The sequence below is a fragment of the Oncorhynchus tshawytscha genome, linkage group LG12, assembly GCF_018296145.1.
Source record: "Oncorhynchus tshawytscha isolate Ot180627B linkage group LG12, Otsh_v2.0, whole genome shotgun sequence".
Classification (NCBI taxonomy): domain Eukaryota; kingdom Metazoa; phylum Chordata; class Actinopteri; order Salmoniformes; family Salmonidae; genus Oncorhynchus; species Oncorhynchus tshawytscha.
The window spans coordinates 63,932,529-63,952,564 of record NC_056440.1 but is presented as its reverse complement, the minus strand read 5'-3'; the positions used below and the strand labels follow the sequence as shown (position 1 = coordinate 63,952,564).

General features: G+C 46.0%; 2 protein-coding genes across 5 annotated transcripts in view; one reads left to right on the top strand and one right to left on the bottom strand.

Annotated features, from left to right (window-relative positions):
• The window catches only part of LOC112263652 (neuroplastin), a 42,532-nt gene extending 25,861 nt beyond the window's left edge, over window positions 1-16,671 (bottom strand). Inside the window, exons 1-2 of one of the 4 annotated variants that reach the window (XR_002955526.2) lie at window positions 16,087-16,671; window positions 1,052-1,399 (exon numbers count right to left, since the gene is read on the bottom strand). Coding sequence is in view for 3 of the 4 variants with exons in the window: in XM_024440129.2 (XP_024295897.2) it covers window positions 1,052-1,399; window positions 16,087-16,162 (424 nt within the window). In the remaining variant the exon portion in view is untranslated. The remainder of the gene's footprint in view (window positions 1-1,051; window positions 1,400-16,086) is intronic. The other 3 variants (XM_024440129.2, XM_024440128.2, XM_024440130.2) reach the window with 3 other exon arrangements.
• Window positions 16,672-17,791: 1,120 nt separating this feature from the next.
• Window positions 17,792-19,762, top strand: LOC112264053 (calcium homeostasis modulator protein 6). The gene is made up of 2 exons (XM_024440656.2): window positions 17,792-18,341; window positions 18,744-19,762. Exons 1-2 carry the CDS (start codon window positions 17,877-17,879, stop codon window positions 18,894-18,896), a joined length of 618 nt encoding a protein of 205 aa, XP_024296424.2. The 5' UTR covers window positions 17,792-17,876; the 3' UTR covers window positions 18,897-19,762.
• The last annotated feature ends 274 nt before the right edge of the window (window positions 19,763-20,036 follow it).

Below are 20,036 nucleotides of genomic sequence, written 5' to 3'. Positions count from 1 at the left end.
AGAGGGCACGGCAAAACCTTTTCCTCTACAGGAGACTGAAAAAATTTGGCCCCAGATCCTCAAAAGGTTTTACAGCTGCACCATCGAGAGCATCCTGACCAGTTGCGTCGCCGCATGGTATGGTAACTGCTTTAGATCTGACCGTAAGGCGCTACAGCGAGTAGTGCTTACAGCCCAGTACATCACTGGAGCGCAAACTTCCTGCCATCCAGGACCTATATAATAGGCGGTGTCAGAGGAAAGCCCATAAAATTGTCAGAGACTCCAGTCACCCAAGTTATAGACTATTTTCTCTGCTACTGCACGGCAAGTGGTACCGGAGGGCCAAGTCTAGGACCAAGAGGCTCCTCAACAGCTTCTACCCCCAAACCATAAGACTGCTGAACAATTAATAAAATCGCCACCGGACTATTTACATTTGCCCCTTCCCCTCCCTTTTGTACACTGCTGCTATTCGTTGTTTATTATCTATGCAGTCACTTAACCCCTACCTCAACTAACCTGTACCCTCGCATACTGACTCGGTACCGGTATCCCCTGTATATAGCATCGTTATTGTTATTTTTATTGTGTTACTTTTTTATTATTTTAAAAAAACTTTAGTCTATTTGGTAAATATTTTCATAACTCTTCTTGAACTGCACTGTTGGTTAAGGGCTTGTAAGTAAGCATTTCACGGTAAGATCTACACTTGTTGTATTCGGCGCATGTGACAAATAAAGTTTGATTTGAATCCTCAAATTCTGCAGGGGGAGGAGGGAACAAATAGGAGATATCAACATAATAGAACAAAAACACAAAAGGCAGTACTTCTAGGAGAATATAAAATACAATGTCTTCCAATTTCTTATACAGAAATAAAACAAAGACAAGTCTTTGAAATGAACAAATAACAAGGTGGTGGTTGGTGTTTTGTTTTATTTCTGTCTTTGCCAGGGACAGCTGTGGTGGAGGTGTGAACTCAGTTTTTTTAACGGAGTGTGGTGGTGGGACAGGCAGGGGATTGTTAGTTTGTTCACCAGCTAGGTACTACAGGACATAGACCACTCACTCTGCAGCACCGAAATGGTGGCCTGGGCTCGGATCCAGGTGATGGCAGGGTTTTGGCGCAGGTCGTTGCGCCGCGGGTCGTTGCTGGCCCGGCACTCGTAGGTCCCGGAGTCCTCCAGCGTGAGGCGCGTGATGCCCAGCACGCTCACCCCGTTGTTGCCGTAGGCCGTGTTGATGGACACGCGGCGCTTGCGGGCGCCGTCCCACAGCTGCTTGAAGGAGTCGACACGGTTGATCTCGGCGTACCACCACTGGATCTCGGGGGTGGGGTTACCGACCACATCGCAGTACAGCTCAAAGGTGTCCAGCGTGAGCTTAGTCTCAGACATTGGCGACTTCACAAACCCAGCTGGAGAGGAAAAGTGTATTGGGGAGGAGGGGAGGGGGGTGGAAGAAGGGTTAGAGTGGAAGTGGGAGGGGATGGAGAGACCAGGGGATGGAGGTAGGAGCAAATCAAACAGGGATCAGTTGGAAACAAAAGAAGAGGATGATTAAAGGCAAATCAAGAAAAAAGCAAGCTACAAAGCTTAAAGTGGGTGGTTGAATATAAGAAAGACAGTTTATAAAATAGTAAGAGATTTGTGTCAATGAGAAACAGGTTAATGGCCCCTGAAACCCAATGTATACACTATCCAATGTTACTCTATTATCCCTGAACCAATCATGGCCACACGACCTTCAGCTGAGGTCACAGCCAACCAATCACAGTCTCTGTCATCAACCACCTGTGGGATCTCACCAGGGTTTAGGATGATTTTCATTTCCTACAGTACTCAAATGGCTGAAAATAAATAGCTGTGCTTTCCATTATGGTCAGAATAATCCAAATATTACATTTTTGCAGTGGAATTCAGCAGAGTTATATATTTTCTGTGTAAACAAACAAATAAAATGGATTTACAGTGCAAAACATGTTGACTACTCACACCATTGTGAAATGTATACAGATGTGAAACTACTAACGTAGAACATAGCAAACTGACATGCAGTAGAACATATTATGGACAACTTAGACAAAAGATGTTTCTTCATCTAATCAATAAGTTACGTTTTCTTCCTATTTGTCAACCTTTACATGGCATGCAGAGATTACAAACCACATACATAGATTCAATATTATATCTGACAGTCACTGAAACACACAGAACTACACCCCTGTGAGTTTCTGAACAGATATTGCATAATAGGAAGCCTTTGCTTTCTTGTACCTCTTTGATGTTAGATTGAAATGGCAACTGATTACAAAGCTCTCTGTTTACCGAGGTGTTTAGTTGGTTTGCCACATTAAGGAAACTCATATTGCGTGATGTGACAGTTATGTCAAAGGGCACTGCTTGAGCCGATGGAAAGTCATGTGACTACTTGTAACACTGGCTGAGTATAATTTCCGTCAATCCCTATGAAGCCATGATGAGAACCTTATGTACATGCCATTTTGAGTGCTTTATTTTGGTCAAATGAGAACTGAAATAGGAAACTACCCTAACAGCCAATCTGGTTCGGAACATAACTGACTCAGTCAGGAATCATAAAGGTGTTGAAATACATCGAAGGTGAAACAGCAGACGTTGCATGTGCTTTGAACCCCGTGCCTGATGGCTATTACTGTAGTTATTTATTCTTCTACAGCAAGACAAACATTCTGTCTGTTTTCAATCTGATTGTATGTCAAAATTCTGGAGTTAGTAACCTTGACAGCCTACAGGGAAACAGTGGGTTAACTGCCTTGTTCAGGGGCAGAATGACAGATTTTTACCTTGTCAGCTCAGGGATTCGATCCAGCAACCTTTCGGTTACTGGCCCAACACTCTAACCACTAGGCTACCTGCCACCCATGTTCAGGTCAGGGACAGGAGAGAAGCCCTCTTCATATTCCTCATGCATAAAGAACAAGGCCTTTTAAAGCTTAAGAGGTCATCCATCCTGTGGTTCACTATCAGCTGGACTTAAAAGTCACAGAAGCATCTTCACTGTGTGTGTGTGTGCGTACGCCATTCTCATTACATGAATCATACTACCGCTACAGAGCAGTGGTCAGCCCCTACAACCATATGCCAGCATTCTAGCACAGACCTAATGCACTCATCACCTGGGCTGTGCCTTAGGGTTCCTGTTGCAAGGCCATTCTAGCACAGAGCCAATGCATTCATCTATCTGAAGCCAAATCACCTGGGCTGTGCCTTAGGGTTCCTGTTGCAAGGCCATTCTAGCACAGAACCATTGCACTCATCAATCTGAAGCCAAATCACCTGGGCTGTGCCTTAGGGTTCCTGTTGCAAGGCCATTCTAGCACAGAACCAATGCACTCATCAATCTGAAGCCAAATCACCTGGGTTGTGCCTTAGGGTTTCTGTTGCAAGGCCTCCGTTGACTGCCGGTTCTACGCCATGTGTCCTCAGATGAATCACAGAAAAGGCCGCCACACCCTAACCCTAACTGTGACTATGCTGAAGACGAGAGAGCCTGGAAGAGATAGAAGAGCAGGCGGTCTATCTGTGGCTCTAGAGTCGTGTGTCTTACTACAACAGATTACAGGCCCTCCCAGAACAGCCCAACCTACCTGCTCAACAGTAATGTACTGTATCATCAGCACATGAGCAGATAAGCTGCCTAGTGGGGGGAGGTTACTAGCTGCCTAGTGGGGGAGGTTACTAGTGGGGGGAGATTACTCGCTGCCTAGTGGGGGAGGTTACTAGCGGGGGAGGTTACTAGCTGCCTAGTGGGGAGGTTACTAGTGGGGGAGATTACTAGCTGCCTAGTGGGGGAGGTTACTTGCTGCCTAGTGGTGGGAGGTTAATAGTGGGGGAGGTTACTAGTGGGGGAGGTTACTAGCTGCCTAGTGGGGGAGGTTACTAGCTGCCTAGTGGGGGAGGTTACTAGCTGCCTAGTGGGGGGAGTTACTAGCTGCCTAGTGGGGGGGAGTTACTAGCTGCCTAGTGGGGGAGATTACTAGTGGGGAGAGGTTACTAGCTGCCTAGTGGGGAGGTTACTAGCTGCCTAGTGGGTGGAGGTTACTAGCTGCCTAGTGGGGGAGGTTACTAGCTGCCTAGTGGGTGGAGGTTACTAGCTGCCTAGTGGGTGGAGGTTACTAGCTGCCTAGTGGGGGAGGTTACTAGCTGCCTAGTGGGGAGGTTACTAGCTGCCTAGTGGGGGAGGTTACTAGTGAGGGGAAGGTTACTAGCTGCCTAGTGTGGGAGGTTACTAGCTGCCTAGTGGGGGAGGTTACTAGCTGACTAGTGGGGGAGGTTACTAGCTGCCTAGTGGGGGAGGTTACTAGCTGCCGAGTGGGGGAGGTTACTAGTGAGGAGAGGTTACTAGCTGCCTAGTGGGGGAGGTTACTAGCTGCCTAGTGAGGAGAGGTTACTAGCTGCCTAGTGGGGAGAGGTTACTAGCTGCCTAGTGGGGAGAGGGTACTAGCTGCCTAGTGGGTGGAGATTACTAGCTGCCTAGTGGGGGAGGTTACTAGTGGGGGAAGGTTACTAGTGGGGGAGGTTACTAGCTGCCTAGTGGGGAGGTTACTAGCTGCCTAGTGGTGGGAGGTTACTAGTGGGGAGATTACTAGTGGGGGAGGTTACTAGCTGCCTAGTGGGAGAGGTTACTAGCTGCCTAATGGGGAGGTTACTAGCTGCCTAGTGGGGGAGTTTACAAGCTGCCTAGTGGGGGTAGGTTACTAGCTGCCTAGTGGGGGAGGTTACTAGTGGGGAGAGGTTACTAGCTGCCTAGTGGGGAGAAAACTAGCTGCCTAGTGGGGAGGTTACTAGCTGCCTAGTGGGGGAGGTTACTAGCTGACTAGTGGGGGTAGGTTACTAGCTGCCTAGTGGAGGGAGGTTACTAGCTGCCTAGTGAGGAGAAGTTACTAGCTGCCTAGTGGGGAGAGGTTACTAGCTGCCTAGTGGGGAGATACTAGCTGCCTAGTGGGGAGAGGTTACTAGCTGCCTAGTGGGGAGAGGTTACTAGCTGCCTAGTGGGGGCGATAACTAGCTGCCTAGTGGTGGGAGGTTACTAGTGGGGGAGATTACTAGTGGGGGAGGTTACTAGCTGCCTAGTGGGAGAGGTTACTAGCTGCCTAATGGGGAGGTTACTAGCTGCCTAGTGGGGGGTTTACAAGCTGCCTAGTGGGGGTAGGTTACTAGCTGCCTAGTGGGGGAGGTTACTAGTGGGGAGAGGTTACTAGCTGCCTAGTGGGGGAGAAAACTAGCTGCCTAGTGGGGGAGGTTACTAGCTGCCTAGTGGGGGAGGTTACTAGCTGACTAGTGGGGGTAGGTTACTAGCTGCCTAGTGGAGGGAGGTTACTAGCTGCCTAGTGGGGAGAGGTTACTAGCTGCCTAGTGGGGAGAGGTTACTAGCTGCCTAGTGGGGGAGATACTAGCTGCCTAGTGGGGAGAGGTTACTAGCTTCCTAGTGGGGAGAGGTTACTAGCTGCCTAGTGGGGGAGATAACTAGCTGCCTAGTGGGGAGGTTACTAGCTCCCTAGTGGGGAGAGGTTACTAGCTGCCTAGTGGGGGAGGTTACTAGCTGCCTAGTGGGGAGAGGTTACTAGCTGCCTAGTGGGGGAGGTTACTAGCTGCCTAGTGGGGAGAGGTTACTAGCTGCCTAGTGGGGGTAGATACTAGCTGCCTAGTGGGGGTAGATACTAGCTGCCTAGTGGGGAGAGGTTACTAGCTGCCTAGTGGGGAGAGGTTACTAGCTGCCTAGTGGGGGAGATAACTAGCTGCCTAGTGGGGAGAGATACTAGCTCCCTAGTGGGGAGAGGTTACTAGCTGCCTAGTGGGGGAGGTTACTAGCTGCCTAGTGGGGAGAGGTTAGTAGCTGCCTAGTGGGGGAGGTTACTAGCTGCCTAGTGGGGATAGGTTACTAGCTGCCTAGTGGGGAGGTTACTAGTGGGGAGAGGTTACTAGCTGCCTAGTGGAGGGAGGTTACTAGCTGCCTAGTGGGGAGGTTACTAGCTGCCTAGTGGGGGAGGTTACTAGCTGACTAGTGGGGGTAGGTTACTAGCTGCCTAGTGGAGGGAGGTTACTAGCTGCCTAGTGAGGAGAAGTTACTAGCTGCCTAGTGGGGAGAGGTTACTAGCTGCCTAGTGGGGAGAGGTTACTAGCTGCCTAGTGGGGGAGATACTAGCTGCCTAGTGGGGAGAGGTTACTAGCTGCCTAGTGGGGAGAGGTTACTAGCTGCCTAGTGGGGGCGATAACTAGCTGCCTAGTGGTGGGAGGTTACTAGTGGGGGAGATTACTAGTGGGGGAGGTTACTAGCTGCCTAGTGGGGAGAGGTTAGTAGCTGCCTAGTGGGGGAGGTTACTAGCTGCCTAGTGGGGATAGGTTACTAGCTGCCTAGTGGGGGAGGTTACTAGCTGCCTAGTGGGGGAGGTTACTAGCTGCCTAGTGGGGGAGGTTACTAGTGGGGAGAGGTTACTAGCTGCCTAGTGGGGGAGAAAACTAGCTGCCTAGTGGGGAGGTTACTAGCTGCCTAGTGGGGGAGGTTACTAGCTGACTAGTGGGGGTAGGTTACTAGCTGCCTAGTGGAGGGAGGTTACTAGCTGCCTAGTGAGGAGAAGTTACTAGCTGCCTAGTGGGGAGAGGTTACTAGCTGCCTAGTGGGGAGAGGTTACTAGCTGCCTAGTGGGGGAGATACTAGCTGCCTAGTGGGGAGAGGTTACTAGCTGCCTAGTGGGGAGAGGTTACTAGCTGCCTAGTGGGGGCGATAACTAGCTGCCTAGTGGTGGGAGGTTACTAGTGGGGGAGATTACTAGTGGGGGAGGTTACTAGCTGCCTAGTGGGAGAGGTTACTAGCTGCCTAATGGGGAGGTTACTAGCTGCCTAGTGGGGGGGTTTACAAGCTGCCTAGTGGGGGTAGGTTACTAGCTGCCTAGTGGGGGAGGTTACTAGTGGGGAGAGGTTACTAGCTGCCTAGTGGGGGAGAAAACTAGCTGCCTAGTGGGGAGGTTACTAGCTGCCTAGTGGGGGAGGTTACTAGCTGACTAGTGGGGGTAGGTTACTAGCTGCCTAGTGGAGGGAGGTTACTAGCTGCCTAGTGGGGAGAGGTTACTAGCTGCCTAGTGGGGAGAGGTTACTAGCTGCCTAGTGGGGGGAGATACTAGCTGCCTAGTGGGGAGAGGTTACTAGCTTCCTAGTGGGGAGAGGTTACTAGCTGCCTAGTGGGGGAGATAACTAGCTGCCTAGTGGGAGAGGTTACTAGCTCCCTAGTGGGGAGAGGTTACTAGCTGCCTAGTGGGGGAGGTTACTAGCTGCCTAGTGGGGAGAGGTTACTAGCTGCCTAGTGGGGGAGGTTACTAGCTGCCTAGTGGGGAGAGGTTACTAGCTGCCTAGTGGGGGTAGATACTAGCTGCCTAGTGGGGGTAGATACTAGCTGCCTAGTGGGGAGAGGTTACTAGCTGCCTAGTGGGGAGAGGTTACTAGCTGCCTAGTGGGGGGAGATAACTAGCTGCCTAGTGGGGAGAGATACTAGCTCCCTAGTGGGGAGAGGTTACTAGCTGCCTAGTGGGGGAGGTTACTAGCTGCCTAGTGGGGAGAGGTTAGTAGCTGCCTAGTGGGGAGGTTACTAGCTGCCTAGTGGGGATAGGTTACTAGCTGCCTAGTGGGGGAGGTTACTAGCTGCCTAGTGGGGGAGGTTACTAGCTGCCTAGTGGGGGAGGTTACTAGTGGGGAGAGGTTACTAGCTGCCTAGTGGAGGGAGGTTACTAGCTGCCTAGTGGGGAGAGGTTACTAGCTGCCTAGTGGGGGAGGTTACTAGCTGCCTAGTGGCTGCCTAGTGGGTGGAGGTTACTAGCTGCCTAGTGGGTGGAGGTTACTAGCTGCCTCGTGGGGAGGTTACTAGTTGGGGGAGGTTACTAGCTGCCTAGTGGGGAGGATACTAGCTGCCTAGTGGGGGAGGTTACTTGTGTGGGGGAGTTTACTAGTGTGGGGGGATACTAGTGGGGGAGGTTACTAGCTGCCTAGTGGGGGGAGGATACTAGTGGGGAGAGATTACTAGCTGCCAAGTGGGCGGAGGTTACTTTCTGCCTAGTAGGGGGAAGTTACTAGTGTGGGGAGGTTACTAGCTGCCTAGTGGGAGGAGGTTACTAGCTGCCTAGTGGGCAGAGGTTACTAGCTGCCTAGTAGGGGGAAGTTACTAGTGTGGGGAGGTTACTAGCTGCCTAGTGGGAGGAGGTTACCAGCTGCCTAGTGGGCGGAGGTTACTAGCTGCCTAGTGGGGGAGGTTACTAGCTGCCTAGGTGGGGGAGGTTACTAGTGGGGGGAGGTTACTAGGCGCCTACGCATAGCTGTCAGTACTGGGTTAAAATGAGCTGTGCCTAACATTTCATTATTGCAATTTAACCTAGATACTTTGCGTTTTGGTTTTGGGCAAATAATGTACTGTGCTGTATCAGTTTGTAACCAAGAGACTGAGTTTATATTGTAGGCTATAATTTTCCATTTTAGGTCAAACAACACTGTGTTTCCACAGCTAGAGACAATATGTTCTGTACACAACTGAAGCCAAATACTCTTTGGTCTGGTCCACCCAGAGCAAGATATTCCAGAGACGGAACAATACATGGGTGGGGATCATACCGTACCATACCCTGGCAGCAACAGTTAGAAGTGAGTCACAGGCAGCTGTAAATAATAAGGCAATAGGAAAAGGGTAAATGATTTGGCTGTGGACATGATCCAGCCTGGCTTGATTTACACAGACCAGAGCCTAAACAGACCTTGTGCCATCTTGCCTGAAGCCCAGATACATGCAGAGTAATTAGTGCTTGTGTCTTTCTCCTGAAACATCTGGGACCATCTAGCTTACGCCTCCACCCCCCATCATCACAGAGGGTAAAGCTCAGCCTGGACGCCCACTGACTCTGCTAAGGCTGCCTCTGAACTAAAGCATCCGCTGAGATCAAAGAACTGGACCGGCCTCTCATCCTCAACTCTTTTGGAGGGCAACAGAAAGTGAAGAGGACAAGGAAGTTTTCATAGAAGAGATTAGCCTGTAATGTTGCTAAAGGGATACTACCACAATTACATAGGTGATCTGAATGAAATGATACCATAATGAGGAGGGATTCATATATAGCACAGTGAGTCACAAGCATCCATTAATCTGTTTATTCTGCGAGGCACTTCATTATAATGTTATATAGCATCATATAGAGTATACTGTGGTGAATAGATCCCCTCTGAGTCTGTGTGGTGGCCCATCACACATGTGCTCGGCCAACTGAGTGAGTTGGGGAGCTCTCTTCCCTGAGGACTGCAGAGCACACATCACCAGGCAGGCAGGCAGTGGCTCTGAGTCAACCGCCTGTAACCTGCCTCCCAGTCCCACAACACAGACAGACCGCAGCTAGATAACCCCAAGGGCCACTGCACTGGCTACGTGCAGGGCATTTATTTATGTTTGGGAATGGAGATATGAGTGTCACCTCTGTGTACTGGTGTTTTTCCTATTTTGTTGGCTTACAACCTGGAATTAAAATGGATTTTTGTGGGGTTTGTATCATTTGATTTACACAACATGCCTACCACTTTGAAGATGCAATTTTTTTATTGTGAAACAAACAAGAAATAAGACAAGAAAACTTGAGTGTGCATAACTATTCACCCCCCTAAGTCAATACTTTGTAGAGACACCTTTTGCAGCAATTACAGCTCCAAGTCTCTTGGGGTATGTCTCTTTAAGCTTGGCACATCTAGCCACTGGGATTTTTGCCCATTCTTCAAGGCAAAACTGCTCCAGCTCCTTCAAATTGGATGGGTTCCGCTGGTGTACAGCAATCTTTAAGTCATACCACAGATTCTCAATTGGATTGAGGTCTGGGCTTTGACTAGGCCATTCCAAGACATTTAAATGTTTCCCCTTAAACCACTCGACTGTTGCTTTAGCAGTATGCTTAGGGTCATTGTCCTGCTGGAAGGTGAACCTCTGTCCCAGTCTCAAATCTTTGGAAGACTGAAACAGGTTTCCCTCAAGAATTTCCCTGTATTTAGCACCATCCATCGTTCCTTCAATTCTGACCAGTTTCCCAGTCCCTGCCGATGAAAAACATCCCCACAGCATGATGCTGCCACCACCATGCTTCACTGTGGGGATGTTATTCTCGGGGTGATGAGAGTTGTTGGGTTTGCGCCAGACATAGCGTTTTCCTTGATGGCCAAAAAGCTCAATTTTAATCTCATCTGACCAGAGTACCTTCTTCCATATGTTTGGGGAGTCTGCCTTTTGGCAAACACCAAACGTGTTTGCTTGTTTTTTTCTTTAAGCTTTTTTCTGTCCACTCTTCCGTAAAGCCTAGCTCTGTGGAGTGTACGGTTTAAAAAGTGGTCCTATGGACAGACACTCCAATCTCCGCTGTGGCTCTTTGCAGCTCCTTCAGGGTTATCTTTGGTCTCTTTGTTGCCGCTCTGATTAATGCCCTCCATGCCTGGTCCGTGATTTTTGGTGGGCGGCCCTCTCTTGGCAGGTTTGTTGTGGTGCCATATTCTTTCCATTTTATTTTATAATGGATTTAATGGTGCTCCGTGGGATGTTCAAAGTTTTGAATCTTTTTTTATAATCCAACCCTGATCTGTACTTCTCCACAACTTGGTCTTCATGGTGCCGCTTGCTTGGTGGTGTTGCAGTTTCTGGGGCCTTTCAGAACAGGTGTGTGTATATATTCTGAGATAATGTGACAGATCTTGTGACACTTAGATTGCACACAGATTCACTTTATTTAACTAATTATGTGACTTTTGAAGGTAATTTGTTGCACCAGATTTCGGGGCTTCATAGCAAAGGGGGTGAATACATATGCACACACCACTTTTCCATGATTTTTTTTATTTTTAGAAACAAGTTATTTTTTTCATTTCACTTCACCAATTTCAAATTCACTTGGAATCCAATTAAAAATCAATTTAAATTACAGGTTGTAATGCAACAAAATAGGACAAACGCAACGGGGGATGAATACTTTTGCAAGGCACTGTAGCTGTAGTATCAGTGTACTGTGGTGTGATGCTCCATTGTCTTAGCCAGTATATCTGACTTTTGTAGGAGTGCCAACTAAGCTGGCTTCCAGCATCTGGTTAAGAGGTGTTACACTTGGCTGTTTGCCCAAGGTTTCACAAAGCCTCCTGCTCTGACAGTTGTAAATAAGTCACTGCTGTGGGTTGAAGGATGATGTATCTGTTTCTGAGCTGCTCTTAACACATCGATGGGTGGGCTGGTATAGAGTTCCTCATTTGTTTGAACAAATCAACAATAAACCTTGATGCCTGCATGCATTAGAGTGGTGTTGTGGATAAATGGCAGTTAGCAACAGCAGCTGAGATGAGAGGGAGGAGGTGACCTCTGCCATCTTACTGTAACTACTCAGGGACAGCCATTCAGGTCATAGAGGGGAGCCACAGCTTTCATGAGAGTTAACCCCCCCCCCCATCCCCGGTTGAAATGGGCTTATCCCCCTCAACCAGCAAACATTGCTCCCTGATTAACCCTTTCAGGGGTCAAGATAACAGACAACCCAGGCCCTCTGTCACTGTGCAAAGCTAGCATGAACGAATATTCCACACAACCACATATCAACATTAAGTCTCCATTTTGTTTAAAATCCTCTCTAGCATCTTTCATTTGGGTGTCATCATCAGTAGCTGCAGTATGTCTGGTGTGTACTGTGTTGGAGGCTGTGGGGTGCCTGATGCTTTTGCCATCGGTGCAGTATGTATCATGTTTCACAGTGGGCTAGTGTGACTCAGTGGAAGAACTGGCTTACGTCCCACAGCACATTTTCCGGTCTCACAGATGTGTCCTCTGCTACTCAGAACATGGGTAGTGATACAGCATGGACTTACAATTAATTACCTCACAATTACCAAGCTACTCTGTACCTCGCAGTTACATTGATTGAATCCCTTATTAATTGTAAGAGAGATGCCATTTTTGATTCATTTGTATAATGTTGCCTGGCCCTGATTCCGGGGAATTGATCATGAAACGTGTTTAGTGATAGAAACTGGGACTGTGTCGATAAACTGTCTGTCTGTTGCTTTGAGCCACACAAACCTGCTAATACTGTGCTACATGAAGAAATAATGAGAGGTCGTAGCTCTATCTTATAGAAAAATAACAGATGCATTTAGAGCAGCATTGAGTTGATGCTTGACTTGGTTCATGATTCTATTGGTAACTCACATCAAAGGAATTCACATTGTGGTCTGTATTCTATGTCAACTCATAAAATAAGATATTATACACACAAATGTCCTGAACTTGATTACGGCTGTTGTGGCTGTTCAATTGTTCATTAGGGGGAGATTATCCATGGCGCATTGCCATAAGCAGCATCTTCAGGTTAGGGACAGGAGAGAACCCCTCTTCATATTCGTCATGCATAAAATAACGAGGCCCTTTAAGAGCTTAAATGGTTCACATGCATCTAGTGAGTCTTCAGAGAGCCAAGCAGCTGTGCACAGGGATGCTGCTACCCATTAAGAGTTAATGGACTCACTTTCGCAAAAGGACATTAAAGCCACAGTTCTCTGTGCTCAGGGTGCTGTGTCTCCGCTCTATAAATAGCGACTGGCGGCAGAATGGCCCAATGCTATTTACAGTCCTCCAGGTATCTGTTGCTGAATCTCAACCATCTATGGTTGGTCAGGCTCCCTAAGCATATAGAGGTATAATAGTCTCAGCTCAGCTCCCTCCACTGCTTCACAGATACTGTACTGTGATTAAATGCCGTGCCCTTATAATTACACTTCTTTACACGCCATTGCCCCGAATCTGAAATATTGCTGAGGAAATCAAACGTGACATAGTGAAGCCTGCCACATTACATCACTCACACTAAATCCAGACTAAGAAATACGAATTCATTTGTTTGGAGGATGTACCCATATTTGTGTGACCAAATAGCATCAGTATACCATCCATTAAAATATGATTACTGTGTTTATATAACAGCCTCATAAATGTGTTTTACAGTATCTAGGTTCAGAACTGTATCTCACTAGTGTCTAAAATCCAATATCACTTTAATAAACTGTAATACATCAGTAGGCTAATAAAGAAAGGAGTTGTATCAGTCTTCACCAGTTACAGTGAGGCTCAGACAGACACAGAGTGACAAGGTAGCACCAGTCTGTCTCCCACAGCCCCCCGGGAGTCTCAGCAGAGCAGCAGAGCCCATGGTGGAGGGAGCCCTGTGTGTCGCTATGAGACCCAGGGAGTGGGCACTAACACTGGGCAAAGACTGGAATGCCTTCACTTGGGCTTTACCAAACAATAGAGGGCGTAGATCTGACTTTGTGGATGGGGACCATCAAAGCGTGTCCTCATACACACATAATTCATCCACCAGATCAATTAATGAATGTACACTGAGTGTACAAAACATTAGGAACACCTGCTCTTTCCATGACAGACTGGCCAGGTGAATCCAGGTGAAACCTATGATCCCTTATTGATGTTACTTGTTATATACACTTCAATCAGTGTAGATGAAGGGACGGAGACAGATTAAATAAGGATTTTTAAGCTTTGAGACATTTGAGACATGGATTGTCTGTGTGCCATTCAGAGGGTGAATGGGCAAGACAAAATATTTAAGTGCCTTTGAACAGGATATGGTATTAGGTTCCAGGTGCACCGGTTTAAGTGTCCAATAACTGCAATGCTACTGGGATTTTCACGCTCAATAATTTCCCGTGTGTCCACCACCCAAAGGACATCCAGTCAACTTGACACAACTGTGGGAAGAATTGGTGTCAACATGGGCCAGCATCCCTGTGGAAAAATGTCAAACCTTGTAGAGTCCATACCCCAACGAATTGAGGCTGTTCTGAGGGCAAAAGGGGGTGCAACTCAATATTATGAAGGCATTCCTAATGTTTGGTACACTCATTGTACACTAGTAGTAAGCAGGGTTGGTGTCAATTCCATTTCAACAAAGTCAATTCAAAATTCAAACTGAAATTCAAATGTTTTTCTCATAGAGAAGCATAAAATAGAATTGAAATTAGATTTGGAATTTCAGTTTACTTCCTAAATTGACTGAATTTAAATGGAATTGACACCAACCCTGGTAGTGAGAATAGTAGAGCCAATGATGGATTTCTCTAGTCTGCTTTGAGTGACTATTTTATTAGGCAAGTCAGTTGAGAACAAATTCTTATTTTCAATGATGGCCTAGGAACAGTGGGTTAACTGCCTTGTTCTGGGGCAGAACGACAGATTTTTATCTTGTCAGCTTGGGGATTTGATCTTGCTACCTTCCGGTTACAAGTCCAACTATTGCTGTACAATTTCATATTACAATCTTTCTATATTCACAGTGCTAACAGTCCTTTAGCAGACGCTCTTATCCGGAGCGACTTACATTTGTGCATTCATCTTAAAATAATTAGGTGAAACAACAACATATCACAATCATAGCAAGTAGATTTTCCCTCAACAAAGTAGTTATCACACAAATGCAGTGCTTGCAGGAATAGACTAGTGGATTTTTATTAGCTTTCTATAGGCCTATAACACGATCCAAAATTGCAAGTTTCGTCATTGAAACAATTATTGTCATAAACTATACCAATAGCTAGTAGTAGCTCAGCTCTGAGAACATGTGTTTGTGTAGAGGCTGCGTCTGATTGGTGTGCCCCCTCTGGGTGGCAGAAGTGATTCACTGGGATTGGCCATCCATCAGGGGCATGTCAGGGAAGGCAACCCTTAGCACGCAATGATGAGGAGGCTCAGACATCCTTCATGTCAAGCAAATGATGCCACCCTCAATCCTGCCCCTTGTGACTGTGTGTTCATCAAAGACTGAAAGACATCAACTTGGATGGCCCATGGAGAGACAATTGGAATCAACAAAATATGGAAACAAATTGGTGATAATCATTTGAAAGGTTATCCATCATATTGCGGGACAAGATATTATAACCTTCAAACATGTAGGCTACACACAGATAGTGTAAATGTGTTTTGTTGGAAGTTGTGTATATGTGTTGAGGTTATCAACACTCTGCTTTGAGCCAACAGTGGGATTCAGAAGCCTCAATTATGTAATAGAATCTCAACTCCACTGACACACAGAGAGAAACCAATGGATCTAAATATTTCCAGGAAACAAAAGATGCTGTTTACAATAAAGCAGATTGTATTTTGAGGGCAGAAAACGAGTAATGACCTTTCCAAATATCAACACTGTCACTAAAAATGATATCAATGACAATGGTTGCCTATTAATTCACATGAGATGTAGAAGTGACACACACACACAGGCACACACACACACACACATACCAGTGGAACGTTGACCTCTTTAATATGAAAGCCCGATGATTTGTTTGTTGTGTTTTAGCCAGAGAGAGACTATGGGTTTAACAGTCGTGAATCGTGCAGACTGTTTGGCAGGTTCTTCAACAGTCCAGTCCATTACGCTTCTCTTCTTCACAACATAACAATACTTACATCCCAAACACTAAATATGCTACGATCAAAGAGTGTCAACAATCTGTGCATTCAGTAACCTATTTATCAATGAAGACAAATCATTCAAACCCAGCTGACTTCGCGGAGACTAAGGAATTACAATGTATCCATTAAATAATAATAATACAATACTAACTCCAAACAGAACGAAATAGCTAATAGAGCTTATATTAGGAAACACCAAGCAAACACAACGATGCTCTGGTTTGCAGTAACATATTTTGCTCTGGTTTTCAATAGCATATTTATCTCGTTTCAATCCATTTCCTTAATCTGTACAAGTGAGAATCGTGTGCGTAGGGAAATGGTCTAAAAATATATGAGCACCCTAAATACTGTGAACAGAGTTATGTAAACAAATGTGTTCTAAATAAACACTTTATTGCGATGCGTAAGGGCGCCCATGCCCCTCATATTTGACATTATGTAAAATGACAGACGCCCCCTTCCTCAAATCGTAATAAAATACATGTTCTCGAGTCACAGTAGGCTCCTAATTGGAACAATTAGCAAAACACTGTGTCTGACTGCGATTGTGTACAGTCTCGGGCATGGTCACATCTTCATTCTTACCGTTTTGAGCCGAGACGTAATGCAGCACCAAGTTTCCAAAAAGGACCACAGCCAACATTACAGCATTGGGCTGCATTCTTGGGGTTCGATGAGAGGACGAGGCAGGGACGAGACAAGGCGATTGTGGGAGATGAGATATTGATCGCGGGAATTATAGATCTGGTCTAAAAGTGCATAGCAGAGGGGATGCGGAGTTCTTTAGAATGATCTACGAAGGCTATAAAGGTAAAGTCCTCCTGAAAATAACGAAATGAAGGCAGCAAGGAAAGGTCCAGGACAGGCCGATAGCTCCGTCAGGGATGCCGACGTAGTAGGGCCATAAAGGGAGCCTCCTTCGTCGGATTGCGGAGGAGGTCTTTCGATGTCAGTGCTAGCGTCCACGGTTGTAGTTCCGAAGGATCAGAGATGCGCAGACCGATGCGCATTGGCGATCATAGAAACGAGGCGCTTCAGAGCCCAAAATAAAAGTGTACATTTTACAAACAGTCATTCTGAACATGCGCGAATTATTGCCTATATCAATTTGATTACCTTTGCACATTTATTGAGTCAATCGTTTTTATTGACAGACAGTCTATGGACATATGGAATTTTAACATCGAAATGTGGCGCAGGAAAGCTTGATCGCAACACGCACATCCACAAACGCGAGCAACCACCAACGCGAGCGCGCATTCACACACGCAAACAGAGAAAGAAAGTGGCCACTTTAGGTGGTTTATCTCTAAGTAGACCTCTTGACCAATTACAATTATAGAGACACGGATAATTGCTATAATTGCAAGGGATTCAGGTAAATCATGCCTGAGGGTAAGTAATTATAGGCTGTGGTTTAATCTTCCCAAATGCCATGCCCCATCACAATACTGTAAATACATAGGAAACAGGTCACTGGGTGGTAACAACCCTGCCATGAACCACACATAGCAGCTAATTTCACCAGAAGACATAACCCAGGACACAGTGAACCCTGGTTACTGTACTGGACTGGACTGGACTGTGTATCAATCAGACTGACCCTAACTAACATGGCCTCCCATTAATCCCTGTATTCCAGAGCTGTACAGTGGTGTTACATGGGCGACATCTGGTGGTTCATTATAGAAGCCAGAATTCAACTGAATCATACTGGGTATATTGTGTTGTGTGAACATTAGCAGTGGGGAAATCAATATACTGAATGGGTATATATTAATGATTTGTTTTTGTAAACAAGTGGAAAACACACTATGATAAATGAAAGGCCAGACTATGGCAACCCATTCAGTCAGTGTGTATACAGTACACATGTAATATCTATTTGAGGGACACTTTTTTAAGTAGTACTGTCCACAATATGATTCTGTGGCCAAATGTATCTGAGAAATTGATTCCAAAGTTGCTGCCAACTGCTGCCACACTACAGTATCCACCGGCCATTGCACTGTGAGTATTTGTGTGCTAGAGGAAGTATTGTAAATGGCTAGTCTTCTCACCCAATGGCAGAACAAACTGGACTTCCCTCCACTTTACTCTCCACCCTCTAGTTTATCTGTGGAAGAGTACGTTTAAAATGTAACCCCATCTGAAACCCCCCACCAGCCAATCAGCTGGGGAAAGGTCAGAGCCGATGACACACCCTCCTTTGTTCAAAACCAATGAGAGAGGAAGTGGGGCATTTTGCCCGAGGGAAAAACTTACCCCTAGAACTGTTAATCACGCATCACTTAACTGTTGCCAATGTGTTCACAACGGTACACCCTCTGTTGGGCTTTTTACCTCTACTACTCTAATTTTTTGGTATATTTAGTATGGATAGTAGACAACAATGGCTTACCAGACTGAAAAATGAACTTAGCAACAGTCCTCTGGTCTCAAATGTGGCTTTTGGATTTATCCTCATGGGACTAGAGAAGCTGGTGGAGCTGGAGTTTGAGTGTCCTTGCAATCCTAAATGGAACGGAGTGTTTTCATCTGCCTTCTTCATCATTCCTGCTGTCATGGCCTTCACGTTGATGCTGATCATTCAAGGATGCAGGTGCGATACGTGGTGCCAGAAGACTGTGTCTTTTTCCAGTTTTGTTCCTGCAATCGTCTGGCTGATCTTGTTGTTCCTCGATGGCCAGTACTTTGCTTGTGCAATGACAGACTGGAAGGGCAGATTTGTCATAGTTGATAAAGCAGCACCGCAGAAATGGTGTGAGCCAACTAGTGAGGGAGATGTCACACCGCAAGAACTAATGCTCCGCTCGCAGCAGCTATTTGTTGTGTCTCAGGTGAGTCTCATTTCATGGATATCACATGCATACTACATTGTTACATGCATATGTTTCATTATATGAGGTGGAATGAGGAGCTAGGGGCCATGTGTATCAAACGATTCAGAGAGGGACAGCTGATCTAGAATCAGGTTCCCCCGTCCATGTAATCTTATTCATTAAGATCTAAAAGGCTAAACTGATCCTAAGTCAGCACTCCTACTTGGAAACACTTGATACATATGGCCCCTAGCTCCTTATGTTACTGCACAGCTCTTACCTGTTACAAATCACTCTACCTATGTGGAGTGACGGAGTTGTGGGTTATCAATGACAAAGATGTCTAGTCTATGCATTGCAGTCACATTTAGGATGTTATTCACCTTATTCAATCTTTATTTCTGCCCCCTGATATATCAGGTTATAGGTATATTTCTTCTCATAATCATCTGTGTGGGACTCATAGTGTATGTGATCAGAGAGAGCTGCCAGCAGGAGTCTGAGATGCAGGATGCAGACGTAGCAGAGCTCACCGTGCTCAGGATGAGCTCTCTGAGAACCAGGACAACGTGAGAGGACAGGCTCCTCCACCCCACCCATCCTCTCACCTGGCTGGCCTGCCCGCTGAGGCAGCTCTCAGATGGTTCTGATGGCTCTGAGGCCCTTGCCATAGCCCATGCCTTGTGTAGAGACTTTGTAAATTACCTGAATTGACAGCTTCGTTTGAAAGTACTCTTTCTATTTGTAAATAAGGATTTTGGGGGGGGGATTTCTTTTACCATTTTGGGATTTACCTTTTGCATTTTCAATGACCCCATCATTCAGAGAGTGAGTGCATTTCATGAAACTAATGACAGAAATGCCTTCAAACAGTTGCATGCGGCACCCATGGAATGTATATGAGAGCAACATATGTGTAAACCATGAACATAGGTGTATACCATGAACATACGTGTATACCATGAACATACGTGTATACCATGAACATACGTGTAAACCATGAACATACGTGTATACCATGAACATAGGTGTATACCATGAACATAGGTGTATACCATGAACAATACGTGTAAACCATGAACATACGTGTATACCATGAACATAGGTGTATACCATGAACATAGGTGTATACCATGAACAATACGTGTATACCATGTGCAGGCTTTTCTTTCATTATCATCAACCACATTTGGCCCAGCAACAGTGGGGATCCACTTACATACTGTTATGTCATGGACCTGCCTTCAATGAAATATACATTTATACAGTCATACGGGCAATTTTATACTAACTGGTTGAGCCAGTTTTAATTTGTTGCTTCATGATGTCAGAACCTCATGTATATTTTCTACTTAAGACATTTTGACTAATTTCAGAGTTCTAGGTCAAATAGAATGTACAGTACCAGTCAAAAGTTTGGACACACCTACTCATTCCATGGTTTTTCTTAATTTTTAATATTTTCTACATTGTAAAATAATAGTGAAGATTTCAAAACTATTTGACCAAGAAGGAGAGTGATGGAGTGCTGCATCAGATGGCCTGGCCTCCACAATCACCCGACCTCAACCCAATTGAGATGGTTTGGGATGAGTTGGACCACAGAGTGAAGCAAAAGCAGCTAACAAGTGCTTAGCATATGTGGGAACTACTTAAAGACTGTTGGAAAAGCATTCCAGGTGAAGCTGATTGAGAGAATGCCAAGAGTGTGCC